Source organism: Ursus maritimus, unplaced genomic scaffold (assembly GCF_017311325.1).
Source record: "Ursus maritimus isolate PB19 unplaced genomic scaffold, ASM1731132v1 scaffold_14, whole genome shotgun sequence".
NCBI lineage: Eukaryota > Metazoa > Chordata > Mammalia > Carnivora > Ursidae > Ursus > Ursus maritimus.
In genome coordinates, this window is record NW_024423786.1 from 67,180,997 (window position 1) to 67,208,619 (window position 27,623).

General features: G+C 55.1%; 1 protein-coding gene across 6 annotated transcripts; it reads right to left on the minus strand.

Moving 5' to 3' along the window:
• Positions 1–196: 196 nt before the first annotated feature.
• TRPV2 (transient receptor potential cation channel subfamily V member 2) lies at positions 197–27,623 on the minus strand. Of its 6 annotated transcripts, XM_040630080.1 has the most exons (17): positions 27,213–27,486; positions 27,035–27,099; positions 25,847–25,975; positions 15,276–15,576; positions 13,688–13,821; positions 12,247–12,540; positions 11,180–11,478; positions 8,818–8,991; positions 8,251–8,406; positions 7,625–7,720; positions 6,669–6,739; positions 6,147–6,312; positions 5,238–5,304; positions 4,791–5,128; positions 3,783–3,910; positions 2,203–2,282; positions 197–399 (listed from the first exon to the last, which is right to left on the minus strand). In XM_040630080.1, exons 4-17 carry the CDS (start codon positions 15,464–15,466, stop codon positions 305–307), a joined length of 2,289 nt encoding a protein of 762 aa, XP_040486014.1. In that variant the 5' UTR covers positions 15,467–15,576; positions 25,847–25,975; positions 27,035–27,099; positions 27,213–27,486; the 3' UTR covers positions 197–304. The 6 variants fall into 6 exon arrangements, with proteins under 6 accessions (XP_040486014.1, XP_040486015.1, XP_040486016.1 ...); XM_040630081.1 differs by lacking the exons at positions 27,035–27,099; positions 27,213–27,486 and adding an exon at positions 27,545–27,623; XM_040630082.1 differs by lacking the exon at positions 27,035–27,099.

A 27,623-nucleotide genomic window follows, 5' to 3' on the forward strand; every position in this document is an offset into this window, starting at 1 on the left:
TCGTCATGACAGTGGGCACAGCACCCAGGAAAAGGACCACCCCGAGGCTGGGGCCAGCAGGGAAGGGTCCCCTGTGCCTGAGTGAGGCTGCAAGTAGCCCAGCCCCAGACAGAGAAATGCTCACAGAGACATGCAGATAATCTGTCAACCAGCCCAAGAGCCCACGAACTTTGCTTAAATAACATTTCCAGGAGAGTTAGTGATGAGAAAATATTTATTTACATTTGCCACCAAAGTTCCCTGGAGCCACATAGCCAGCAGGTAGGGCTGAGAAGATCACTGACTCTGTCCTGCATCCGGGCCATTATTGGGACTTTAGGAGCTGGAGGGGCAGTTGATCTTCCTCTGAGGCAGTGTCCTCCTCCAGTTGGGAGGCTGGGGCAGGATTCTTCAAGGTGCCTGTAGATAGGATGGAGAGCACTATGACTTGGCCCTTGGGCTGTGTCCCCAGGAGGCAGGCGCCAGGCAAACAGGAGGAGGCCACAGCCATGAAACCACATACTCTGGGTACAGTGGGTAATCCTGAAGTTCCCAGCAATCCCTCTCCCTCCCTCCCCCTTCCATAAGCATTTCCTGAACCCCATGCTTGGTGCCAGTCAGGGGCCTCCTCCCAGGAGCTCAATGTCCCTTGTGCTGGAAACCAGAACACCTGAGACTGGCTGATGGGCTGGAGGAAAGTGACAAGTGGGGTGCTCAGGGAGCTCTGAGGAGAGAGGGAACCCAACCGGTAAGGAAAGCAACAGATTTGGACCCCTGGAGGAGCAGGAATGACACTTCCATAGAGAGCCAAGGAAAGCAAAGAACAGGGGGCACTGTGGAGGGACCGGCCGTCGCATGGAGGGAGGTGTGGGAAAGGAGTCGGACTACGGCACTGGATCTTCACCTCCACCCTGAGGAGTGAGGCCTTCCAGGCAGTGGGAGGCGTAGAGAGTGGGCCTCGTGTAGTTTCTGTCTGCATCAGAGGGATAAGCCTGGAGCAGAAAGACTTGTCTAAAGGAGAGGGTGCAGACCGAGCCCTGCAGTGGTGCAGAAGGAGGAGAAATGAGGGGTGGGGGCAGAGGGGTGAGCGGATGGATGCCTGGGAGGTCCTGAGATCTTCAAGGCCTCCTGCCTGGGGGGAGGTGTGGGGTTGCACACACACTACCCACTAGGGCAACCCCGTGTTCGTTCCTGTTGGGGTGTCCAGTTGGGAAGCCCCAGCAGGCAATGGGTATGGGACTGGGGTGTGGAATGCTTGGGGCAAGATGAGGGGCAAGGTGACTTTCGGAGTCTTGGCATTGAAGTGATGGGGTGGCAGGACTCGGAGGAAGGGAGACTCAAAGAGGCCACGCAGAAAAGCTATGGGTTTGTGAGGGCCGTGGTCAGGGACCCAGAAGCCTGGGAGACCAGCAGGCTTTGGAGCTAGAGTCTGGAGGAGTGTCCCTACACAGGGGTCAGTGGTTATGCACATGCTGTCGTGGGGAGGGGACGGTGCCGCAGGCACAAGCAAGTGCCTTTTGGTGTTGGAAAGAGAAAGAGAAAGGAGAGGAGGAGAGCCAACTGCAGATGGAGTGGGAGTTACTGAAGATTCCAGAAAGGGCATGCTGTGGAGAAAGTTAAGCCTCGGAACGGGCCTCTAGGTGAGAGGAAGGAGCCAAAACCCATCTTGGTGGAAGGCAGCAGGGTAGAGACAGGAGGGGCTGTCCCCACAGTAGAACGTACAGGACGCAGCCCAAGACAGTGGGGAAAAGCATCGGAAATGACTTCTCGGGGCGATGGGGACTGGAGGCTCATGTAGTCGGGGAAAGGTGGGGATCGACAAGGCCGGCCTATCAGTGGGGGCTCAGGGAGATACCCCCAAAGCTGCGGGATAGGTAGGGGGCCCTCTCTAACCTGTTCCCCCACTGGGTCCCCAGGCTCAGCCCAGGCCTGGCACTGGAGGACCCACTGATCAGGCCAGGAGGCAGGAGGTGAGGGCAGGTTTAAGGCTGGAATAGCACGAATAGCCTCAGAGTGTCTCCCAGGTGACTGCCTGAGGCAGGCCAGTAAGGAGGTGGGGGTGGAGACGAAAGGTGGGAAGTGCTTTTTAGGGCAACCCTTGGACATGGAGGAGGTCCTGCCCCAGACTCTCCACGGCTGTGTGGCCGAGCAGACATACACACACACTCACTCTCTCTCTCTCTCTCTCTCTCTCTCTCCAGGGCAGGGGATCCAGCTACTCACCAGGGACGGCCGGCCCTGATGGCTCCTCACACACGGTGGGCAATGTCTGCTCCCAGGCGGCCCAGTTCACTTCCTCCACCCTGAGGGCAATAGAGCGGCTCTGAGTCTCCAGGAAGCCACGTGTGCAGCGTGCTCTGGCCCAGGAGAGGGGCCCGCGTAGACACGGGTAGCCACAGGGACCGGGAGGAAGATGGGCTTTCACCACCCTTCTCACTGCACACTGGGCCACCACCGTCCCGCCCGGGCCGTCCTTGCGGCTATCACCCTGCTGCCCCCGGGCCACGTGTCCCCCCCAGCGGAGAAACAGGCATCTGTCTCCTCAGACTGTGCATGGTGACCCGGCTTGCCCTCGACATCCAGAGAAGGGTTTCGGTCAGGTGTGTCTTTGCGTTCCTGGGCTCCGGAGCCCTTCTACGGCTGCTCCGCAGGCCGCAGACCCCTCTCCTGTCCCTGGTCAACTGCTATCTCATGACAGCGTGTTTCTGGCTGTGCATTTCTCACCAGGTTCTCTCTCCCATGGAAGACTTGTTTTCTGTGGGAGGGTTGTCGCCTCTGTGGTCAGGCTGGGGGAGTCGGGCGGGCAGAGCAGACCAGACAGGGCAAGGCTAGTGTGCTGTAACGTGAGGGTCCCTCTGGCTTCCTGGCCTCCTAACCAATTTCAGGCCAGAAGGTCAGGGACCACAGGGAGGGGACAGGAGGCTGGCCGGACAGGCAGTGAGTGGCAGGCCTGGGCCTATGAGATCCAGCATCCCTGGGGCACCTGGGTGGCTCAGTGCGTTAGCCATCTGCATTCGGCTCCAGTCATGATCCCAGGATCATGATCCCAGAATCCTGGGATCGAGCCCCACATCAGGCTCCTTGCTCAGCAGGGAACCTGCTTCTCCCTCTGCCTGCTGCTCCGCCTGCTTTTGCTTGCTCTCCCTCCCACCCCGCCCCTGTGTCAAATAAACAAATAAAGTCTTTAAAAAAAAAAGAGAGAGATCCAGCATCCCTGACCCCGCCTGCCCCAGGGCAGAGTGCAGAGTGCCTGGGGCGCCTAGGCCCTGCCTTTCCCACTAGACCTGACCTCCTGGCAGCTGTCTCCTGGCTTTTTTTTTTTTTTTTTTTTAAGATTTTATTTATTTTATTCGACAGAGATAGAGACAGCCAGTGAGAGAGGGAACACAAGCAGGGGGAGTGGGAGAGGAAGAAGCAGGCTCATAGCGGAGGAGCCTGATGTGGGGCTCGATCCCATAACGCCGGGATCATGCCCTGAGCCGAAGGCAGACGCTTAACCGCTGTGCCACCCAGGCACCCCCTGTCTCCTGGCTTTTAAGAGAGTAAGGCTGGAAAAAAAAAAAAGATAGAGAGAGAAAGAAAGTAAGGATGGGGGCGCCTGGCTGGCTCAGTCAGAAGCGCATGTGACCATTGATCTCCAGGTCGTGAGTTCGAGCCCCACATTGGGTATAGAGATTACTTAAATAAAAATTAAAAAAAATAAAATAAAAAACAGAGTAAGGCTGGTCTGCCCCATGGCACCCTCCAGGGATCTCTGGGTCAGCAAGGCCCCCAGGCCGCCCTCCCCTGCCTCCCTCCCTCACCTGAAGCACCAGCGCTCGTCCGGGCTGCCATCCGGCCTGGTGCCAACAGTCAGCTTCACACCGGCCGGCTGCTTCTTCCTCCTGCACCACCAATAGCCATTCTCCATCTCCAGGACAGAGATGGCTTTCTGGGGACAAAGGACACATCAGACAGTAGGCAGGAAGATACCTCACAGCACCTGACAGCATAACCCAGAGTCTGCTAAACAGGTTGATGGAATGCTCTCAGCGCTCCCTGAATCTCAGTTTCCCCACTTTTCCCCACTTGCAGATGGACGTGTGTTGGGAAGGGGGCACATGACGTGTGCTCAACAATTACTTGTATAGTTACAGATTCCAGAATTCCACACTACCAGGTGCAGAAGCTTGTTTGCTCTTCCCACACATGCACCTGCCCACTGGCCCACGAGCAAATTAGGCGGGGCACGGAACTTGCCAGTGAGGACGCAGGCTCAGAGAAGTAAGGGGCTTGCCCAAGGTCAACGGTGAATCGGTAAGAGTCCAGCCTTCCCAGCAAGGCTCTCTGAGCACCAACGGCCCACCCCCACCCCAGACCCTCCTCTGGTCACGAAGCAGCTACTGCTTTCACGGTCGGCAGGCGTCCGTCCCATCAGCCCCCAGCTACAGGGGCCACTGCGCCCCGACTCCCCCAGGCTGGCCCAGTCCCAGGACTGCACACCCTGCCTCACCCACCAAGCCGACCCCATTGACTGAACACAGAAGGGGAACGGCACGCGGGCAAGGCTTCTATCTCGTGCTCCGCTGTGTGTTTCGCACCTAGAACCGAGCCGAGCTTCGTGGCAGGCTCCCAAGGAATACTTGATCATGATCGTGACCGTGATCAGGTTAATGCACTGAGCACCTACTATGTGCCAGGCACCGTCCCAAGGGCTCCCGATCCGTGAGCTTATCCGAGCCTCACAATAGCCCCAAGAAGGATAGAATGGATGGCGGGGGCCCAGCTTGGCTGGGTCCTGCACGCTCCCCACGGGGCCCAGACCGCGGCACCTGCAGCTTCCAGATGCTCCAGCTGTCGGTGGCGACGCTGTTGACGGTCTCGCTCATGAGGGCGATGAGCATGTTCAGCAGCAGGATGTAGGTGAGCAGCACGTAGGCCAGCAGCAGCAGCAGCACCACCCCGCGGAAGCGCAGCTGGTCCTGGAAGGCCAGCTCGCCCATGCCGATGGTGAACTTGAACAGCTCCAGGGAGGCGTCTAGGATGCCGCCGTAGGGGGGCGCGCTGCCCTCCTCATCCGTCTGTCCTGCCCCAGGCTGCGCTGCCTCCGTGACATTGGGGCCGGTGGGGACCCCGGGGGCCCGGGCTTCCCGGCTCAGGCTCACCAGGGCTGCGGGAGAGAGGAAGGGGATCCTCAGCCCGGGGAGGCCAGGGGGCGGCCTCCAGGGTGTGCAGAGCAGGCAAGGGAGAGGCAGGGGCTGGGGGGGGGGGGGCCTTACCTACAGCGAAGCCGAAAAGGAAGACTAAGTAGACGAGCAGGAAGCGGAGCAGGTCCCGCAGGATGACCTAGAACACATGCCCCCAGGAGCCAGGGTGGGCGGCTGGGCCGTCGGGCCTGACCCCCAACCCCTGCCGCAGCCCCGAGCACGGGTTCCCATGTCCGCACCTCACACATGCACGAATGTGTGCATACACGAGGCCCCGTGGAGCCACGCGGAGTGGATCAGTCTTCAAAAAAAATCTAATCAGGGGCACCTGGGTGGCTCAGTCAGTTAGGCGTCCAACTCTTGATTTCAGCTCAGATCGTGATCTCCGGGGTTGTGAGATCGAGCCCCCAGACTGCTTAAGATTCTCTCTCTCCCTCTGCTTCCTCTCACCCACTCTCTCTCTCAAAAAAATAGCAGATAGCAATCTGTAACGTTCTCATCTGTCTGTCTCGGTGTTTTCCTGTCCCCTCCGGGAATGCCACCTGCCGCAGAGTTGAGGCCTTGCCGAGTTTGTTAGCCACCAAAGCCGTGGATTCCAGCACTTAGAACAGGGCCTGGCCCGCAGGACACACTTCCTAAACTTCTGTTGAATAAATGAATGAATGCAGAAAAGTCCCTAGGCCCGGATGTCCCAGGGCACAGGCCCACAGATGAGCTTAAGGGCACGATGTATGCTCCTCCGTGGTGCGAGGACGCACGTACTCCCTGGGGGTCACGTGTTTGCTTATCCCTGCACAGCACAGACCCCGAGGGCAGATTCCTGCAGATATCTGCCTTTGTGGGCCCAGACAGACTTGCTCTCGCGTTCTCCTCCGGCCAGGCGAGCTGTGGAGGAGGGCGCCTGGCTGCTGAGGCCAAAAGGAGTCCTGCCGGAGGGTTGTACCCAGCTCTGTCTACACCGGGGCCACCCCCGTCTCTCACCTTCTGGATCATGACACTGTAGATGCCGGTGTGCTGCAGGCCACGGGTGTAGTAAAGCAGGTTCAGCCAGCCCAGCACCAGCGAGGACACCAGCAGGGGCAGGTACCACTCCACGGCCAGGAAGCACAGCACCTGGGACAGCACCGTGAGCAGGGCCTGCGCCAGGCTGTGGAGGGACAGAATTCGGGTCGGGTTGCAGGCCGCCTGGCAAGGCCCCCCAACCCCCACTGGCCAGCGCAGACTGACGCTGCCTGTCCCACCGCCGCCCGATGGATGAGAAGCTCCATCCATCTGGGACCGGACCCGATCAGGTGCACAGCGAGTGCTCAGTCCAGGGAACTCTCAGGGATGGGGGCGGAAGGGCCCTGGAGCCCCAGGCGAGGCAGCCCGGGCTTTGGTCCCAGGCCCCTGGCACTCCCTCCCTGGCTCCGGGTCCTCTCCTCTCAAGCCAGCCTGGCACCTTCTGCCACACCAGCCTCTGCCCGGGGCCTGAGCAGGGGAGGGGAGGGAGGGCACACGTACAAGAGCAGTTCAAAGTAGCTGTCCACGAAGGAGATCCAGATGAACAGACGGCGCCTCCAGAAGTACCACAGCTGTGGGACGAGGAGCACAGGGGGTATGAAATTTGAAATTTGCTCTCCAGGCCACCGAGCAGCCCTGCTGCCTTAGCCTGGGCTCCCCACTGTGCCCCGACTACTGGCCTGGCTCTGTGACCTCAGGGGCTCAAGCAGCCTCTTGGACTTTGGCGGGGGGAGCTCATGAATCCTGCTGATAGCTGAGAACGCTTGGAAGCCTGTTTCTAGAAAGCGTAGCCACCCACAGACACCCAGACAATGCCGGGGGGGGGGGCCTCTGAGTCCCCCCTGTGGATCCAGATGAAGAACTCACTCACCAGTCCTGGTGAGGGGAAGAGCTCTCTCCCCTCCCCAACCCCCACCCCCAGCCTCACAGGGACCCCCCTGTACTCTAGCCAACCTGGCTCTGGTCCCGAAGTTATGCCCACTCTGAGACAGGCTCAGTGTCACAGTGCCCAGCCTGTCTCCTGCGTTTTCACCTCAAAAGGCTCTGCTGGGGGAGTCGGCCTGAGCCTGCCTGCCCCAGCCTGTCTGTGGTCCCCAAGTGAGGGATGCCCCAGCCAAGGGACCTGGGGGTGGGGGCTTCCAGCTCCGTTCCAAGGGGAGCAGAGTCGGCACTGCCGAGGAACCACAAGAGTCATGTGCTACTCCACGGGCACCCCAGAAAGCACAGCAGGGAGGTACCAGCCCCAGAACCCAAGGCCCTCAGCTGCCCTGAGGCTGGGAGGAGTGGGACTGGGTACAGGATTTGGTTTCTGTGGTTTCCAGGAAAATGAAGGGATTGTGGTTAACTCACTCTAAGGCCCCTCCTGGAGGGATTCTACATTCGCTTCTGGGTGGTCTGGGAGCCCATAGAGTTGTGGAGTCATGGGGTGGGGGTCCGGGGAATGGGAGGAGCCTCACCTGGCCCACCAGGAGGTAGACCCCCCCAAGCAGGATCAGGATGTGGCCCAGCAGGAGCATGGAGTCTCCAGCAGTCACTTTCGGTGGGAAGAAGGCCTGCGGAAGAGACACTCTGGTAGGACCCAGGGCCTGGAGTCCAGCAGGGAGACTCTTCGCCGAGGGCCCGATCTGAGCATGCGCTGTGGCGAGGCCATGCAGAGCAACGCAAAGGAACATGGGCTCCGGGGCAGGACCCCCGGATTCTAGCCTATGATAGAGGCACACTGTTGTGGTTTTGAGGGTGGGTTCAAATCCCATCTCCCCCACTTACGGCCTGTGTGACCCTGGGTAAGTTACTTAACCTCTCTGTGCGTGCCTTCCCTCAACTCCCTTCATCTCCAACTGGAGATGGTAATATAGTTCATCACCTCAGAGGGCTGTTGTGAGCACTGAGTAAATAAATTATGGCGTGTCACTTCCTTCTCACAGACGGTGAGCATTCGGCCAATATCATCCTTGCTGTTTCTACGGTGCTGGCTCCCATACTCTCACCAGCTGTGGCAGAGCTCGGGCTTATCACTGAAGGGGTTCCTGCCCCATCTTCTTCCAGGAGGCCTCCCCCAGGATGCGCCCCTCCCGGGCCTTGCCTTCTCCAGGGCCGGCTGGTGGTAGGCAACAGCGGTGAAGAGAAGCATGTAGGTCAAGTAACACAGGAAGTTGAAGAAGAATTTGGGGATTAGCAGATCCCATTTCGCCTGCAGCAGCTGGTTCAGCGGCTCCAAAACCACCATTCGGTGTCGGTGCTGGGGGTGGGAATGCGGGAGGGGTGCATTCAGCAAGGGTATATAGGGGGCCGGCTCAGGTCAGGCTCAATGCAAGGGCTGAGGGAGATGGGGAGGGGAACCCCAAATGAGCCCTCCCCACCAACCTCCACCCCACCCGTATGGCTATGGGCTCACGGAGCGCCTCATTCTCCAGCCCAGAGCAGGTGCCAGTCAACAGAGAGGCCCTCAGTGATTGCCCCCGGGCCCCCTGCACGATCCCCAGGTCGGGGGGGCTGGTGTGTGGAATGAGCATGCGCCTGGCAGCCGGGGTTAGGACAGGCGGCCACATCCCCGCTGGCACAGTCCCGGGGCAGCTTTGGTCCCGCGGGCAGCCCTGAAGTAGGGAGCTCTGCCAGGTCCCCTCACACACCCCTGCCCCCGTGGGCTCACCAGGCTTCTGCAATGAAAGGCAATGATCTCCAGCACTGAGTTCTCCTCCCAGCTGTCCACGGAGGCCAGGTCATACAGTGACACCCGGACTGGCCCGTAGCACCACTCGGTAAACTTTCGGGAAAGGGACTGGCATGGCCCTGAGAACTCCCGCTGCAGGATATGCCTGAAAATCTGCAGGGTGGGTCCCATGAGCTTGGCCTGCAGGGCCACCTCCCAGCACTGACCTGGACGGGGGGTGCTGGGAAACACTCAGCACCCCGCAGAGCTGCCCACCACCCACAGAGCTGCAAGCAGACCCATGCACACACCCTGGACACAGGGGTCCTTGTGTGTATAAACGCTCACACATCCCACAGGCTCAGCCACGATATAAACACTCCCATCCACTCACAGACGTCCAGGTCTGCCAGTGAACCTGGCTCTTCCTTCCCCACCCCTGCCCCAAGGCCTCTTTCCTGGACTCCTTACATGGCAGCCCAGGGCTCCTGGAGGTCCCTTGAGATCCGAGCTACACGTATGTGGACACTTCTGCGGTCAGAGCGCAGAGCTTCCAACAGACTAGAAAGCTTCCCTAAGTGGAACAGGTTAAGAGGCAATTTGGTTTGGGCACACCTGGCTGGCTCACTCCGTGGAGCGTGCGGCTTTTGATCTTGGGGTCGTGAATTCGAGCCCCACGTTGGGTGTAGAGATTACTTAAAAAAAAAAAAAAGGAAGAAGAAGAGGGGCGCCTGGATGGCTCAGTCGGTTGGGCGTCTGCCTTCAGTTCAGGTCATCATCTCAGGGTCCTGGGATCGGCTTCTCCCTCTCCCTCTGCCCCTCCCCCTCACTTATCCTCTCTCTCAAATAAATAAGTTAAAATCTTTAAAAAAAAAAGAAGAAGAAGAAGAAGCAGCAATTTAGTTTTACAAATGAGGAATGGGGAAAGGAAAGGCCCCCCAGTCATGCCTCCAGACAACAAAGGGAGGTTCCCACACCCCAGGAACCTTGGGGAATAAAATAGTACAATTTCCGTTTATGTTCGTTTTTAGCTTAACCTTTAAAAAGGCCTGTGTTGTTTTTTGTTTTTAAGATTTTATTTATTTATTTGACAGAGAGAGAGCAGGAGAGCACAAGCAGGGGGAGCGGCAGAGGGAGAAGCGGGCTCCCTTGGGGCTCGATCCCAGGGCCCTGGGATCATGACCTGAGCCAAAGGCAGACGCTTAACCGACTGTACCACCCAGGTGCCCCAAGGCCTGTGTTTAAAAAGCCCGGGGCCCTGTGTGAAATGCCCCGGTCGCACACCAGGAAGACCCCTGATAATAAGGCTCAGACGACCAGTAAACCATTTGAAAAAAAAAGTACAGCTAGTCATGCTTACTGTTTATACCAAAATCCTTCCAGACAAATCAGCTTTAGGCATTAAAAATAAAACTGCAAAAGTCTGGAGGAAAGTATGGATGCAGAATACATATGTCTATGCACACACACAAGCCTAGATATACAACCTCACAGAAGGGATTAATCAACCGCGAAACCAAGGAACTCCAAAGGAAGAGATAATCACGGTTGTATGTAGTAAAACGTAAAAGTTCTGCAGGGCAAAAACATCCCATAAGAAATGTTTTTATGGGGCACCTGGATGGCTCTGTCGGTTAAGAGGCTGGCTCTTGATTTCGGCTCAGGTCATGATTTCAGGGTCCTGGGATCGAGCCCTGCTTCTGGCTCCGCGGTCAACAGGGAGTCTGCTTGAGATTCTTTCTCTCCCCCTCCCTCTGCCCCTCCCCCTGTTCTCTGTAAAATAAAAACCTAATAGCAAATCTAATTGCACAATAGGAAAAGATTATGAAAAGACCGTCTCCTAACCAAGGAACCCAAATGACTTAAAAATCCCAGTGTTTTATAATGTATCAGTTCGATCGTTCATATATAACATATCAATAAACACACATATATTAGAGATGCGTGCTGAACATGTTCTTACTACCAGGAGAGTTCAATCAAAAAGGGAGGACTCTGGGGGCGCCTGGGTAGCGCAGTCGTTAAAGCGGCTGACTTCGGCTCAGGGCGTGATCCCGGCGTACCGGGATCGAGTCCCACATCAGGCTCTTCCGCTATGAGCCTGCTTCTTCCTCTCCCACTCCCCCTGCTGTGTTCCCTCTCTCGCTGGCTGTCTCTCTGTCACATAAATAAATAAAATCTTTTCTGCCTCTCCCCCTGCTCGTGTGCATTCTCTCTCTCTCTCAAATAAATAAAAATCTTAAAAAAAAAAAAAGTGGGGAGACCGGTGATCTAGAACACTGTTCCAGGCTCTTTCTGCAGCAAAATGAGAGCAAGTCCTGTTGCTTCCTGGAAAGGTGGGCGATGGAGGCTAGGTACTCACCTCGATTTTGCCCTCCTTGGCGGCCAGCTTCAGGGGTGTGAGGCCCTGCAGATTGGGGATGTCCTCGAGCTGCACGGTGGGACAGAGGCGGGCCCCGGCGCAGAGAAGCCCATCATACATGCGGATCACCAGGGCACTGTTCTCGGCTGAGTTGTCTGCGATCATCACCAAGGCGTGCAGCACCGTGTTGCCCAGGGAGTCGGCCGCCTGCAGGCTGGCGGGCTGATGCGGGTTCTCCAGGAGGTAGGTCACTACGTCCCACTGCTTGGTGCACGCGGCCAGAGAGAGGGGCAACTCACCTGGGGACCAAGGGGGGCAGCTTGAGCCTCAGGCCTCCTAGCTTGCACCTGCTGACTCCTCAAGCTCCTAGGACAGAAGGCCAGGCCTCCTTCAAGAGAGTCAGGTGTCCACAGGAGAGGAGGGAATGCTGCCCTGGGATCCCAGGCCCACCTAGGCCTGTGCTATGAGAGAAGATGGTCCCAGGCCCCATGGTAAAGGCAGCCCTGTCCAGCTCTTGACCCAAGGGAGAGGTGACCAAAGCTCTTTACCGTCCAAAGGAGCAGAACATGGGGCACTTGGGTGGCACAGTCAGCTAAGCTTTCAGCTCAGGTGGTGATCTCAGGGTCATGAGATCAAGCCCCGAGTCAGGCTCCACATTCAATGAAGAGTCTGCTTAAGATTCTCTCTACCTCTCCCTCTGCCCCTCCCCGGCCATGCTCACTGACTCTCTTTCTCTCTCTAAAATAAATAAATCTAAAGTAAAATTAAATTAAATTAAATTAATTAAAAAGGTCCTATCTGGTCAGGTTCCGCACACACCAGTTCTGCCAGCCTCTTCCCCTCCCCTGGTCTGGGTGTGGATGTGTGGGGAGCTTCCTTGCCCAGGCAAGGCTAAAACATCTCCTAAGACAAACTGCCCTTGCAGACAGCCCAGTGATTAGAAGCATGAGCCCCTGGGGTCAGACAGATCTGGGTTTAAGGGCCAGCTCTGCTGCACATTCACCGAGTGACCTTAAGCAAGGCCTTGTCCCCCCTGCACCTCAGTTTATCCAAGAAAGTCTCCTTACCAAAGTAGAAGCAAGTCCCTTGGCTCTTTTTTTGGAAGAAGTGGCCGCAGGCCCGGGCATGCACATTGGCCCCATTCTCCACCAAGAGCTTCACACACTGCAGGCTCCTCTTCTCGATGGCAATATGAAGGGCACTGTGGCCTCGGTAGTACTCATCTGTGCATTGGGCATTGACTAAGGGCTGGGGATTGCCAGAGTCCCGGTCGATCTGAAGCAATGGCAGGATGCAGGCGTTGGCCCCATCCCGAAGGTTCAACACGGCCTTCATCAGGCACGTCTTCCCGGTGGAGCCCTCTGTGGGAGAAGGGGAGGGGAAGGGGCACCAGGGTGCTCAGGCGTGGCTCAGGAGAGGCTGGGCTTCCCACCAGCCTGTACAGTGAGCCCAGGCTCCAAAGTACCCCTTGGGAGGATAAAAAAAGATTGTCAAACATGACTGGTAGAAGCAGAGTCATGCTGTAGGGTATGAAGCCTCCAGCCAACAGGTATTAAAATACCAACAGGTATGACTACAATTTCTGCCCTAGAAAATAAGTTTCTAAGACCTAATTTGTTGTACGTGCAACATGGCCCACACGAGAACATTCAGAGCCATGTTTGTTAAGTGTCTCCACCCCTTAATGGTTCTGTCTCCTTGGGCAGGTCATGTGGCTGGCATTAACCTCAGTTTTCCTGACTATAAAATGGGACTATTCCAGACTTGTTCTAAGGGCCAAGGGGAATTATATACAAAATTTTTAGCAGCCAGTGGGCCTGGCATACAGTATGTGGGGCCCAAAAACAACCCACAAACCTAAATGGCCATCATTAAGGAATTAGTTAATTAAATTGCGGTAAACGTACGCAACGGAAAACTCTGTGGTCGTCAAAGTGACTGACTTAGAGGTCTATGTACTGAAGTGGAAAGTACGAGATGTAATATACAGCACGACCCGTTACGTAAATATATACCTAATACATTTAAACACTTTGAAAAGATATACCCCAAATCATTAACAGGGATCCAGGATGTCCTGCCGTTTTTACCCTCCCCTTTATACACGTCATTACTACCTGAATCTTCTAGAATACACAAATGTTATTTTTCTAATCAGCCCAAATGATCAAGGTACTGCGATTTAGGGCAAAAAATGTTCTGAGATGGTTACATCTCAACAACACAGGTTAAGACGAAAAGAAAAGAAAAAGAAAATAATGGACTGAGGAAGCCAGTGAGTATCCATTTGGTAACTGAAATGGGCGGAGGACGGCTGAGGTAGGCCAGGAGCCCGTGGGGCGGGTGGACGTGGGAGGCACGGCCATGACCCAAGTGAGGCATTCGGGCCGGAGGGTTGCTGAGAACACTGGCCCCCTTGGCTCCTGACCGTGGTCAAGGGCACCCCGTCAGCCGAGTCTCAGTCCAGCGGGCAGGACGCTGTGGCTCCGGCCCACAGGGCAGGCCTACCTGTGTACTCCGAGTCGGTGAGGTACTTGCTGGTCCGGGACAGGTACTCTGGTAACCCAGCCAGATCCTCGGGGACACCCCGGGCAACCGCGGTGAAGAGCCGATCACGGTCAAAGCGGTTTGGGTCCGGTTGGCTGCGGGGGTGTGATTTCTGTCTGATGCTGTCAAAGAACCATGCCCCCCCCCTCCAGGAAGCCTCCCATCCCGGGGAGCCCTTTCATGGAGTCCTGTGAGTACTGTGCACCTTGCAGGCTCAGGAGCCCCATGGGAACCTTTTTGAGGACCTCTGCCCTCCCAGGGCCAACCAAGCGCTGAGCCCCGGGAAAGGGAGGCCGCCTGTCCGGGGCACTAGCCTCCAGAATCCCCACAACTCCATGCAGTGCCTGTCTCAGTATCAGCGGCTTCTCATTTGCTAGGTGGCTTGGGGATCTCACAATAGGCTCCTGACCCCAGAGGGAGGATTTCAGCACAGGAACTTGTCCCGCTCTTGAGCTGGAATCCGGGCCAGGCTGGGACTACATGTGCAGAACTGGGGCTCACGTGGGTAGGGGGGTGTCTACCTAAGCCCAGACCCTGGCTGCTAACCCCCAGGGAGATTCTGGGGTAGCTGAGAGACGTTTCTCCGAGACACGGGGGCCTAGCGCTGAAGCCTATCTGATGCTCACCAGAATTTGATGGAGAAGCCACACTTTCGGGAAAGGCCTCGGAAGAGGTGCTGTAGCTTTTTAGCATCTAGCACTTTCTGGTGACAGGGAAGGGGAAGGAGCGTGGGGTATCCCTCCAGGGGATGCCCCCATTCACAGAGGCCAGCCCTCGCCTGGGGCTCCTCGAACCGGGGCCGGCAGATATGAAGGGACACACAAAGGTGGGGGGGCTCTTTGATGTTCCGGGGAGCCTCAGGTCCCAGCTTCACCAAGGAAGGCTTGGTGACTGTCTGATGAGTGGGGGATTGTCGGGCTCCGTCACGTGGGAAGCTGTAGCTGTGTGACTGATAGAGCCAGGCCCTGCCCCCTCCACCCCAGGAAGCTGCATGTCTGCCTGGCCTGGCCGGACACACCCTCCTCTGCCCAGGAGGCCACGTGGCCACAACATGACCGAGTGGGCCCTGCGGCTGACTAGGGAGCCCTATGGGCAGTCCGGCCAGGGGAAGTGGCCGTTTGGACAAAACACTTCCTGTCACAGGGTGGCATCACTGTCTTGGGGTAGGGCAGCCCAGCGAGAGCACAGGTTGGGCAGAGGGGGGCTATTCTGCCTGTCGGGCAGGCTACCCGGCTACCAGAAGCCTCACGGGCATCCTCTCCTGGCCTGCTCTGAATCTGACCACGGTCTTCCAACACCAACGATACGGGGTCTCTGGGCTGGGAAGCCAAGAGCTGGTACCATGTCTCAGGCATGAGGACGGAGGAAGGGGCTTTCCCGACAGAGTCCTGCCTCGTGCATCGGACTTCACACTGAGAGGGGGAGGCCGGGTGAACCCCATGCATGCCCGAAGGGGCACTGGGCCTGGGCCAGGCCACCAAGTCTGACTCAGGGTGCTCCACTGCAGGGGAGCGGCCCCCCGGGGCCCCACCCCCATTTGCTGCCTCACCTGACACCTGCTCGTTTGCGATAGTTGAGGTTCACCTTGATCTGAGGGGAGGAGTTCCGGTCCTCCCCCTGGAATGGTGACTCCATGGGGGGTGGCCCATCTCCACGGCCTCCTTTGTCCACCTCACCGCCATCTTGGCCTCCATCCGATGTCTGGAGCCTGAACGCCAGAGGGCTGGAGGGCGAGGCCATCCTAAGGGAATGAGGCTGCTTTGTCCAGCTCAAACCTCGGTGGACACAGAGCTGTCAGGGGCTCGTCCTTCTTCCCAGCCCTGGGTTGGGGTAGGAGGTCTGGCTGAGGACTGCAAAAAGAAGTTTAGAAGCTGAGTCCAAGGAGACCCACCCACCGAGTCCACCCAACAGGATGGGGAGCGAGCCATGAGGGAGGCAGGCAGAGGGTGAGAAGAGGGAGGGAGGCCCCTGGTGTGAGGATGGGAGGGGGAGGAACAGGGACCCAGTGGGTCTGCCTATTGACGTAGTCCCACAGGAAAGGTTGAGATTGTCCCTGACTTTCCCTCCAGGACTTCCTGATATCTGAGAGACCGCAACCGCTGATTCAGGGTAACAAACGTGTGAGTTCACAGCACGAACCTTTCTCTACATCACATCTTGTCCAGTGGCCAGTATTCGCAGCAGATAAAATGCTGTTGCAGCTAGAGGCGGGTCGTTCAGACCTCTTGCCACAGAACGGGAGCATGCTGGGGGAAACGGTTGGAAAACCGGTCTATCAAACCTCTCATTCTGCTACCAGGACAGCTAAGGCCCAAAAGGGGAAGTGACTTTCCCAAGGATGTCAGCAGTTGGCGGAGCCTGGTCTAAAACCACAGCACCCTACCATGACAATCTTCTTCAGCTTTCTAGATCTTTCAGGGCCCATCCCTGTTTTCAGTCTGACTCATCTCCAAAGGCATCAAATGCCACCTCTCTCTGTGCTTTAGGGTCTCTGGGGGCTTCAGAGTGGGGAGGGAGACCCCACGCTGTCGGCCCAAGCTCCTCCTGACAGGCAGCCCCACCTCAGCCCTAGGTGGGGCTCTGGGCCCTGACACCTCTTCACGGGGAATGGAAACCACAGCCCCCATTGCATGGCAACGAGTGGGGCCCCAGTCGGGTGGGGGGGTTGGAGGGGAGGCCCTGTGCCCCCCAGTGGATAGGGAGCAGAAAGAAGGAAAAGAGTTGGCAATGGGTGGGGGGGACAGCCGGGTGGCAGAAGGGGGCAGGGAGCAGAGAAGAGCATGGGAAAGGAAAAGAAGGGCCAGAAGTAGAGAGGGTGGATGGTGGCAGGGCTTGGGCTGTGTCCCCTCCAGCTTCAGACTCCCACAGCCCTCAGGGACCTAGGGGGGGCCCGGAAAGGAGGCATTTTCCCACAGAAGCAGGGGAGGCTGGGACCTGGCTGATTGCCTTGACATGCAGGGTTTTTTTGTTTGTTTTCGGTTTTTTACTTCAACGTAGGCCACCATCTTCCTGTCCAATCTGGGGCGTCCTCCCCAAGCCACACACCATTTAGCCTGGCATATGTCCTTAACCAGCCCCCCACCCCCCAATCTGCCTCCCCGGCTGCCCTCCAGCCCACCATTGCCAAGCGTCAGCAGCAACAGCTACCTGTCCGGCCCCCGCCCCCCTGTCCTGGAGCCTTGACCCGCACCGGCCGGGAGGAAGGGTCTGGCCGTCCAGGTGGAGGCTGGAGCCCCTTGAAGACCCTGGCTCTGGGCTGCAGAACCAGGGAGCCCCCGCCTTCGGGTTTCCCTGCCCTGATCAGCCACTGTCGGGCTCCGGGCCGCCCCCTCCCCAGACGTGCCCTGATCGCCCACCGACTTACCCCGCAGCAGGCCGAGGCTAGGGCGCGGCGGCCGGGGCCGCGGACCGCTGGGTTCCCGGGCCTCCGGGGCGGCGGGGGCTGCGGGAGGAAGTGAAGCCGGGAGGGCGGCGGGCGCTGACAGCCGGGAGCCGCAGAACCTCCCCACGCCTGCTCTGAGCTCAGCCAGCGGGCCGCGATCTCGGGGTGTTCCGCACCCTCAGCCCACCCGGCCCGCCGGCATGGTGGGGAGTAGGGGGAACTCTCCCGGGTCGGGACAGGCTGGCCATCAATGAGTGACCAGCGGGACCACTGGCCACACCCTGCTCTCCGGAGACACGCCCCGCCTCCCCACCCCCACTGTCTCGCCGAGGAGGGCCCAGGTGGGGGTGGGGACAATCAGAGGCAACCCTTGGGTGCTGGGGCCTTGCCTCAGGTGGGAGCCGGCATGGAGTGGGGGGGTTCTTGCCCCACTGTGCTGACATCTACGTCCTCCCTTGCCCCACCACAGGACTTCCAGGGGCCCTGTGGCTCCGACTGGGAACTGACAGACCCATACAGGGCAGATAGAGTTAATATGGACCGGCCCCAGGGAGAGGAAGAGACAGCCCAGCACGCGACCCTGGGAATGCACGCCACCAACCAGCTAGCAGTTTGAGGGGATTTTCCCACCTGCCCGGGCTTCCCCCAGCCCCCGAGCCGGGGTGGGGGGTGGGGGCCTGTCACTGGCACATTTTATTGAAAGGCTCTTCCAGCACCAACCAGCAGGGGGGGACAGGGAAGCTTCCAGGTACTGCCGAAGTCAAAACTCCCGGCCGCGCCCTGGTAGGGAGGGATTCCACCCTAAGGCTTAAGGACTCGGTCACCCTCCAAGTAGACCTAGGACACCTTCCTCTTCCTAGCTCCCTAAAATCCAATCCCTGCCCCAAACCTACCAAATTGTCTCTTTCTCCATTTGGTTGAAACAACTATCATCTCTCCCCTGGGAGACTGCAGCCACCCCCTAACTGGTCTCCCTGCTTCCCACCAACCCCACCCTAACCCTCCTAATCCATTCTTCGTACAGCAGCTAGAAGGATCTTTCGAAAGTGAAAACCAGATCACCCCCCTCCCCCGCTTAATCCCACCTCCCACCCCAACCGATCACTTCCCTTGGGGCTTCCAATAAAATGCAAACTCCATACCATAACCCTGTGCAGTCTAGATGCTTTTCTCCACCTTCATCTCTCATTGCAACCCTGTCTTGCACGTTACACTCTAGACCTGCGCTGTCAGTGTGGTAGTGACTACCACAGCGACTATTTAAATGTAAATCAGTTATAACAAAATACAATTAAACATTCAGTTCTACAGTCACGGTAGCCACATTTCGAATGCACAATAGCCACATGTCGTTAGTGGCTACCATATTGGACCACACCGATAGAGAACTTCTCCATCATTGTAGAGAATGCCATTGGACGGCACTGCTCTAGACATCGGAACACATCTCAGTCTCTCCAGCATGCCATGCTCCCTTCTGTTGCCTCCAGGCCTTTCACAAGTTGGTGCACCTGCCAGGAACAACCCTCCCCCACCCCCAAACACTGCCCTCGCTCTAGCCAACTCCTACTCATCTGTTGTCTCTCCATTTAAGCATCAGTTCCTCTGGGTAGCCTTTCCTAGACCCTGGACTGGGTTGGGGGTCCCTGCTCTGTGCTCCCATGACCCTTTGTACTTCTCCAATCATAACTCACTGCCCATTATTGTTAGCCTTTATTTGTCTGGCTTCACCTTTAACGATCACAAATGCCTACTAAGCGCTCAGCACGGGCCAGACACTGTGGGTAGTGCTTTACATGTAACTCTCAGAGCAACCTTATTTCCCAGACTGAAACTGAGTCTGGGCGAGGTTAGGCACTTTGTCCAAAGCCACAGAGCTTGGGGGTGACAAAGCAAGGATTGAAATCCAGGGCCACACCCTTATGCGCCAAGCTCTACAAAGGGCAAGGGTTTGCCCTCCCCACACACCTTTTTTTCCCCTGTATCCTTAGGACCCAGCAGCCAGCTTGTGCTCAAGAAGACTCCCCCCCCCCCCAAGAAGGCTTTGAATGATTGGGTGGCTAATGATAATGCAGAGGTCCTCACTGAGTTGGGGAAAACTGAAGAGTAGGTGGACACGCTCATATCCTTCAGGGGCATTACCACATCAGGTGACAATGACAAATGGGCAGAAAACCCTAATTGCAAATGCAGTTTATAAAAAGTTCTCAGATCATCAGCCATCAGGGAAAGGCAAATAAAAACCACAATGAGATACTACTTCCCACCCACTGGCATGGCTCTAACCAAAAAAACAGATAATAACAAGTGTTGGTAAGCATATGGAGAAACTGGAACGCTCACATGCTACTGATGGATCTTAAAATGGTGCAGCCACTTTGGAAAACAGTCTCGCTGTTCCTGAAAAAATTAAACACATAGGGCGCCCGGCTGGCTCGGTTAGACAAGCATGCGACTCTTGATCTCCAGGTCCTGAGTTCAAGCCCCACGTTGGGCGCAGAGATTATGAATAAATAAATAAATAAACATGTAGTTACCATATGACCCAGCTATTCCACTCATTTCCAAAGGGTTGTAAATGTATGTCCACACAAGCCCTTGCACACAAATGTTTACAGCAGTGTTATTCATAATGGCCAAGTGGAAACAACCCAAACGTCCATCAACTGATGAATGGGTAAGTAACATGTGGTCTCTCCATACAATGGAATGTTATTCAGCCATAAAAGGGAAGGAAGCTGTTTCACATGCTACAACATGGATACACCTCGAAAAAAATTAGGCTAAGTGAAAGATGCCAGTCACAAAAGACCTCATATTGCATGATTCCATTTATGTGAAATGTCTCGAATAGAGAAATCTATGGAGACAGGAGATAGATTAGTGGTTGCTGAGGGCAACAGGGTTTGGGGGGATTAGGGGAGCTTAAATGTACAGGGCTTCTTTTGGGGGAAATGAAAATGTCCTCAATTTGACTGTGATGACAGTGGCACCACCCTGTGAATATACTAAAGACCATTGAATTGTACACTTTAAATCAGTGAGCTGTACGTGAATTCTTTTTTTTTTTTAAAGATTTTATTTATTTGTTTGACACAGAGAGAGAGACAGCCAGTGAGAGAGGGAACACAAGCAGGGGGAGTGGGAGAGGAAGAAGCAGGCTCCCAGTGGAGGAGCCCGACGTGGGGCTCGATCCCAGAACGCCGGGATCACGCCCCGAGCCGAAGGCAGACGCTTAACGACTGAGCCACCCAGGCCCCCCCGTGAATTCTATCTTAGAAAGAAAGAAAGAAAGAAAGAAAGAAAGAAAGAAAGAAAGAAAGAAAAGAAAGAAAATCTCTGAGCAGGAAAGAATGCCTGTGTTTTTAGCGGAAGATGAATTAGGCAGAGAAGCAAGTCTTCCTCCATTCCAAGGTCATTGGACTTCTATTTCAAGAAACTTCCCCCAGTCCAGTCTCCATGTAAGGAAAATCTTCTCTAAGCAGCCTTTAGGCCTACGTGTTTCATTTCACCCTTAGCTACTTTTTATAAAGGCACGTTTCTTTTATTTGAATTTATTTTCATAATCGATTTTAACAAATGCAAGAGAAAGGTCACAAAAATGTGTAACAGAGGTAGCCTTTGGAGGAGGGAATTAAGTAAGGATCAATGATGGGGGACACCTGGTTGGCTCAGTGAGTAGAGCATGTGACTCTTGATCTCAAGATCCTCAGTTCAAGCCCCAGTTTGGGTGTAAAGCTTACTTAAAAAAAAAAAAAGGGTCAAGGATGGGAAGGCAACTTCCTTTTACACTACTCGATTTTTTTTTTTTTACCATTGGCTTTAAAAAAACCAAATATGGAATCTCTCGTAGAGTTAAAAGAGAATTCAACTCATATGTGCAAGATACAGCCAAACTCTGTGCATAATTAATGTAAATTCTAAAGAGAGGTGAGTAGAGGGGTTCAGAGTCTGGAAGGTGGGAATTCTTCTGGCCTTAGAGGGAAGGAAGGGTAGGACTAGGGGGAAGAAAGGTGGACAAGCCAGGGTCCGTGCCGAAAGCTTTTGCTTCTCCTTGTGCCAACCCCAAAACTTGGTCCAGAGGCCGAGCTGGGCGATGTTTGCTGGCCAGATAGATGCAGCCTCCCTGAGCAGCTCTGTATCTGGGACTGACAGAAAAGACATAGAAATAAGCCCATTTAAGGAGGCTGGCCAGGCTTCCGGAAAAAGGGAGACAGAGACTGGAGTTTAGCAAGCTCATAGTGGGAGAAAAAAACGCTAGGCAAGGTGACCCTGGTCCTCAGCGAGGCAGGGACCCTTACAGGGCCACCAAGGCCAAGGACTCCTCCCAGAGGAGAAGGGGACTGAAGTCCTGCTGGTGTGAGAACAGCCCGCTGGCCTGGGAGAATTCTCCCTCTCGCGAAAAGTGAGCCGCCCCTTCCCACACCGCCTCTGAGCCCCAGAGGCCACAGGTTGGCCAGACCCCGATGTGGGACTTCCCCCCCAGGACCCAGAACAGCCACATCCAGGCCCCGGGGCCAAATCTGGGAGCCCAGTCCCAGGCCCAGTCACCTCTGGGGAATTTCCCCAACCTTGGGCTGGAGCTGGGCCGGTTCTCAACAGGCTCTGCTATGAGCTAATGGATTTTTGATGTTACTAATGAAAAGATCACGAGAGGGCGATGTCATCTGGGAGACCAGAACTGAGAAAGGGGGGATGGGAGGGGAGCGGGAGGCTGAGTCTAGATAAAGATGGGGCAGAGAGAGGAAGCACGGGTCTTAGAGACAGGACGGAGAAGAGAGACATAGCCTGAGGCCGGACAGGCTAAAACCAGCGAGAGGGACGAGGCGAAAGAGCAGACGCAGGCAGGGTTGGTCTGGGCCGAGAAGCAAGAAGGCATCAGATAGGCTGACCGAGACCAAGGATGACACAGGCTGCGTAGGAGGCCGGCTCTAAAAGGCCGCGGTCGGTGGTGGATGAACGGATGCGGATCAGAAGACCGCACAGCCCCTCCGCCACCCGGGACTCCTCCCCCCGGGCCTCGGCCACGCCCCCGCGACAACTCCGGGTGCCGCAGGGACCCAGGCGGGGCCCCGCCCTCTTCCCTAAGTGAGCACGCGCCCCGCCCCGGACACGCCCCCCCGTGGCCCAGTCCCGCAGTCGGAGCTAGGTCTCCCCAGTACAGCATGGGGGCGCTGCGGAGCTTCCCTTTGGACGCGGGCGGCGGGCTCCTCAAGCCGCACTCCCTTCCCCAAGTCACAGCGCGGACAGTGAGGGTGTCAGGGCCTCTGGCCTTTGCGTCCGTGAGGGAGCGGGTTCGTCCTAGAGGGACGCACCTTAGAGGTGGGAACACGAATAAGTAGCTTGGAGGGCGCTTGAGCCAGGAGCTTTATGGCATTTTCTTTCTTCCCCCCCCCCCCCAGATTTTATTTTTAAGTGATTTTCCACACCCAGCATGGGGCTGGAACTCACAAGCCCGCGATCAAGAGTCCCACACTCCGCAGACTGAGCCAGGTGCCCCTGGGCATTTCTTTCATAATCCTTATCTCCAGCCTGGAAGATAGATCTGTTGATAGTTCTGTTTGAGAGAGGGGGAAACAGAGTCAGAGATGAAGTCGCTTGCTTGCTCTAGATTATGGCACCGTTCTCAAGTGACCAATAGGATTTGAACCCAGACCTGCTAATCTCCCTTTGTCTTCCCATCTCTTTTCTCTTTTCCTTTTCAAAAGTCAGCTTTATTGTGGTATAATTTACATGCATTAAATTTTTAATTTACTTCGTAATTAATATATATATATATACACCCTTTTTAAACGGACAGTTTAAAGAATTTTGACAAAAGTGTGTAATCGTCTGACAACCACAGGTATCAAGGTATAGAGCATTTTCATCATTCCGAAGTGGGTTCTGGTGCCCCTTCCCCCACCGCCATGCTCTGATAAGCACTGCTTTGATTTTTTGTCCCTATAGCTTTGGCATTTCCAGAATGTGAGGTGAATGGAATCTCACTGTACGTGTATCCCTGTGTGCCTAGCTTCCTGTTCCTGCTTCAGTTCCCCTTGGCAGTGTCTGCCCCTTCCAGAACCCTAGACTTGGAGGCAAGTTTGCTGCAGCTTCCTGGGGCTAATGCAGGCCAAGAAAAGGCAGGGCCAGCTTTTGAAGGTGTCTTAGTCCCTTCGGGGTAATATAACACAATACCACAGACTGGCTGGCTTATAAACAGCTGGAATTTTTTTATCCTAGTTCTGGGGCCTGGGGAGTCCAGGTCAAGGCCCCAGCATGGTTGCCTACTGCTCAGGGCCCTTGTCCTGGTTCATAGCCAGTGCCTTCTCCTCTGTGTCCTCACCTGATGGAAGAGGCAAGAGAATCTCTCTGGGTCTCTTTTATAAGGACACCAATGTCATTCATGAGGTCTCCACTCTCATGATCTAAGCACCTGCCAAAGGCCCCACCTCCTAAGACCATCACATTGGGCATTAGGAATCTGGGCGGGGGGGGGGGACACAAACGTTCTGACCATAGCAAAGGGAATAACAGGTTGACTAAAGAACCAAGGGCAGGAGTTCAGAACAAGAGCTTAGGATCTGAGTGTTAGACCCTCCCTCAGAGCCTTAGGGTCCCAGGGGCTGCCTCATTGCTACAAAAGCCTATCTCTCTCTCTCTCTCTGTTGTTTTTTTTTAGAGTTGGGGGGAAGGGCAGAAAGAGAATCCCAAGCAGATTCCATGCCCAGCATGGAGCCCAACATGGGGCTCAATCTCACAACCCCAAGATCATGACCTGAGCTGAAATCAAGAGTCAGAGGCTTAACCTCGTGAGCCACCCAGGCGCCCCTATAAAAGCCTATCTCAGAGGAGAAAAGTTGTCCAGACCTGGGTGTCCAGGCCGCACATTGCCAGAAAGTAGAACTTGGGGTCCAGAGAGTTAGCAAATGGTAAACATCTTCAGAGTTTCCTTTGAGTCTTCCTGTTGTCTCCTCTTATCCCTGTTTGTTTCGATAGGTTTCTGCCTTTCAGGGTAGAAGCTTTCCTCAAATGTCTGGTACCAGAAAGCCAGATGCATGGCTGGGGATTCACTAAGCTTCCCTCAAGGGTGAGGCTGTGGTTCCCAAAGTGTCCTATGTTGGGGTGCCTGGATGACTCAGCCGTTAAGCGTCTGCCTTCGGCTCAGGTCATGATCCCAGGATCCTGGGATCAAGCCCCACGTTGGACTTCCTGCTGGGCAGGAAGCCTGCTTCTCCCTCTCCCACTCCCCTTGCTTGTGTGCAGACCACCCTTTGGAGGTGTTTCATTATATAAGGAAGCAGTGAGGTCAGACACTAACAAGAAAGAGATGTGGGGTCAAGGTGGGGGCGGATTTTGTGTAAAGAAAAGAAAAGAAATTTCTCTTAGAGAAATCATATAGAATTGTAGGGCAGTGTTTTGTGTTTTTGAGTTGCGTGATTATGAATTTAAAATGAAGTTGAGTCCAGGCAGGGAGAAGGCCGGTGTGGGACTCACCCACACTTGGGTTTTTGCTAGGTGACTAGGAAAGAGCGGGAAGTGTATTTCCTTTTTTTTAGATTTTATTTATTTATCAGACATTGGCAGAGAGAGAGCGCACAAGCGGGGAGAGCAGGAGAGGGAGAAACAGGCTCCTCTCTGAGCAGGGAGCCTGATGTGGGACTTGATCCCACCATCCCCAGATCCTGACCTGAGGCGAAGGCAGACACTTAACCAACTGAGCCACCCAGGCGCCCCCCCTTAATTACTGGTTTTATGGATGTATTTCCTCTTTTTCTTTGATCTTAGCTATTTTTTAAAAAAGATTTTATTTATTTGAGAGAGAGAGAGCAAGAGAGCCCAAGCAGGGGGGGAAAGGCAGGGGGAGAAGCAGGCTCTCCACCGAGCAGGGAGCCCGATGCAAGGCTCCATCCCAAGACCCTGGGATCATGACCTGAGGCGAAATCAAGAGTCAGACGCTTAACCGACTGAGCCATCCCGGTGCCCCAACTGTCCTCACTCTGCCGTTTATTCAACAGAATATTTGAATATTGTTCTTTAGTCAATGACTATATATTCTACCTAGTATTTCTGGTTGGTTCTTTTTGATATCTTTGTGTTCTTGTGTTACAGTTCCAACATCTTCCTTGTATCTTTTCACATGCTTATTGGTCTAAAATTCTTATTCTGAAGAGAATACGGTTTATAGTTTTTCCTCTTCCAAGCGGTGATGCCCTTCCCCTGTGGGACCTGATGCTAACTCCTGTCAGATAGCATCAGACTTAAGTTCAATTGTAGGACAGCAGGCTGGTGTTTCGTTTCTTTTCTTTTAAGATTTTATTTATTTATTTGACAGAGAGAGAGACAGCCAGCGAGAGAGGGAACACAAGCAGGGGGAGTGCGAGAGGAAGAAGCAGGCTCATAGCGGAGGAGCCCGATGTGGGGCTCGATCCCAGAACGCCGGGATCATGCCCTGAGCCGAAGGCAGACGCTTAACGACTGCGCCACCCAGGCGCCCCTAGGCTGGTGTTACTGAATTGGTAGGCACGGGAAGAAAAACCTGCATAGTTGGTGACCAGAAGTATCAGAAGTGAAGGATTGAGAGTAGAGGAGATGCCCCACTTCTATAATAGCTCCTGGGAATATCCTATATGCGGAGTAGAGAATATCCAGAAATAGGCAGCAGAAAAATACAGCCAGCCACTTATCGCCCCACAAAGCAACTTTCAGGACACGTTTGCACGCTTTGCTCTCTGGGGAGAAGCAGCATTAGGACTCACCCCGAAAATGTCCTTCCCTGGATGTTTGGAGTGGGGGATGAGGAGGCAACCACCGGAAGTCAGTCGGTCCGCACCTGTTTTTCTCGGCGTCTCTCAAACACTCCAGCCCTGATTTGGCTCCGGGCACACCTGGAGCAGAGATCTGAGTCACCGCGGAGGTTGAGGCAGGGACTGTGGGTCCCCAGGCGATGGTGGGAGAGAAGCAAGAGCAGAACTCCGCTCTTTCGTTTTGTTTCCAGTTGCAAACAGCTCATCCCTCCCCAGGACCCCAAGGGATTTTCCACGCCTTTCCCTGTCTTGGGGAGGAGGGGGCAGCTGCGTTTGACCCCGATCCAGCAGCATTCGGCATCCCAAATTACAAGTGTCTGTTGACTTGCCTGTTGCCCTCAGTGACTGACCGAGGGTATTTGTCTGGGTAGCCCTAGCACTTTGCACATGGTAAGAAAGACCAATCTTATTTCCTTTTTTTTTTTTTAAGACTTTAGTTATTTATTTGAAAGAGAGAGAGAGGGAGAGGGAGAAGCAGACTCCCCACCAAGCAAGGAGCCTGATGTGGGACTCGATCCCATGACCCTGAGATCATGACCTGAGCTGAAGGCAGACGGTTCTCCGACTGAGCCACTCAGGTGCCCCTATTTCTATGAATATGAGGCTTTAGAGTAAGTCTCAGAACAACAGTCTTGTTTCCTCAGGAGATGTTTCGGGGCCCAGATTCACACAAAGCTGTTTGGCCCCACCCTTCCAGAATGGAAGGGATGATAGTTATCTGTTTCCGGGCGTACCCAAACCATGCCCCACAGAAAGTTTATGTCTCTATCCCCTCCCCTTACATTCTGTGGTTTGGGGCCACCCGAGACAGCACGCTCAGATGTCCTATTTACTCTGTGGTATATCTTTAGACAGAAGCCCTTAATTTCATTAAAATTTCCTATGTCAAAATTTTTTTCTATGTCAGAAGACCTCTTTGAGGGGCACTTGGGTGGCTCAGTCGTTAAGCGTTTGCCTTCAGCTCAGGGCATGATCCCAGCGTCCTGGGATCGAGCCCCACATCAGGCTCCCTGCTCTGTGGGGAGCCTGCTTCTCCCTCTCCAGCCCCCCCCCCCCCGCTTGTGTTCCCTCTCTCACTGTCTCTGTCAAATAAATAAATAAAATCTTAAAAAAAAAAAAAAAGAAGAAGAAGAAGAAGACCTCTTTGAGGCCATGCTCGCCTGAAACAGTGGACGGAGCTGGGAGTCTCTCTGTACTGCTCTGGCCTGAAATACAAGTGGGGAGGACAGAGTTGAAGGCAAAGCAAGTGAATCATTTTAGGCAGCTGCAGTCAGTCTGTAGGGCAGCAGCTACTTAGAGGAAATCATCAGCACATTACCGGAAGCCAGAGCATCCTCAATTTGTGTTCTTGGAGAAAAGAGTAGACAGCTGACGCGTTGGCAGCTCCAGGAAGGCCGAGGCCCAGACACACCACTGAGCGCACCCTGCAGAATCTTCCAGCCCCCACTTGTGCCCCTTCAACCTCTGTATCCTTATCTCTGGAGGTCTCTGTTTTTCTAAGATCCTCTCATCATGCCCTTGGATGGCTCCACGCCTCCTCCCTTCTCAAGGTCGTGGCTGGTGTGGGGACTGGAGCCATATTGTTCCAGTAAACCTTGCCAAGCAGCTTCCAGGAAAAGCTCAAGGGAGGAGGGAGGGCAGTAGGCTTACCTAAAAGGCCATGAGGGCTTCTGAATTAAAGCTTTGGCTGCTAAAGAGAGCAGGCTACCTCAGCTTCTAAAGGAAATTG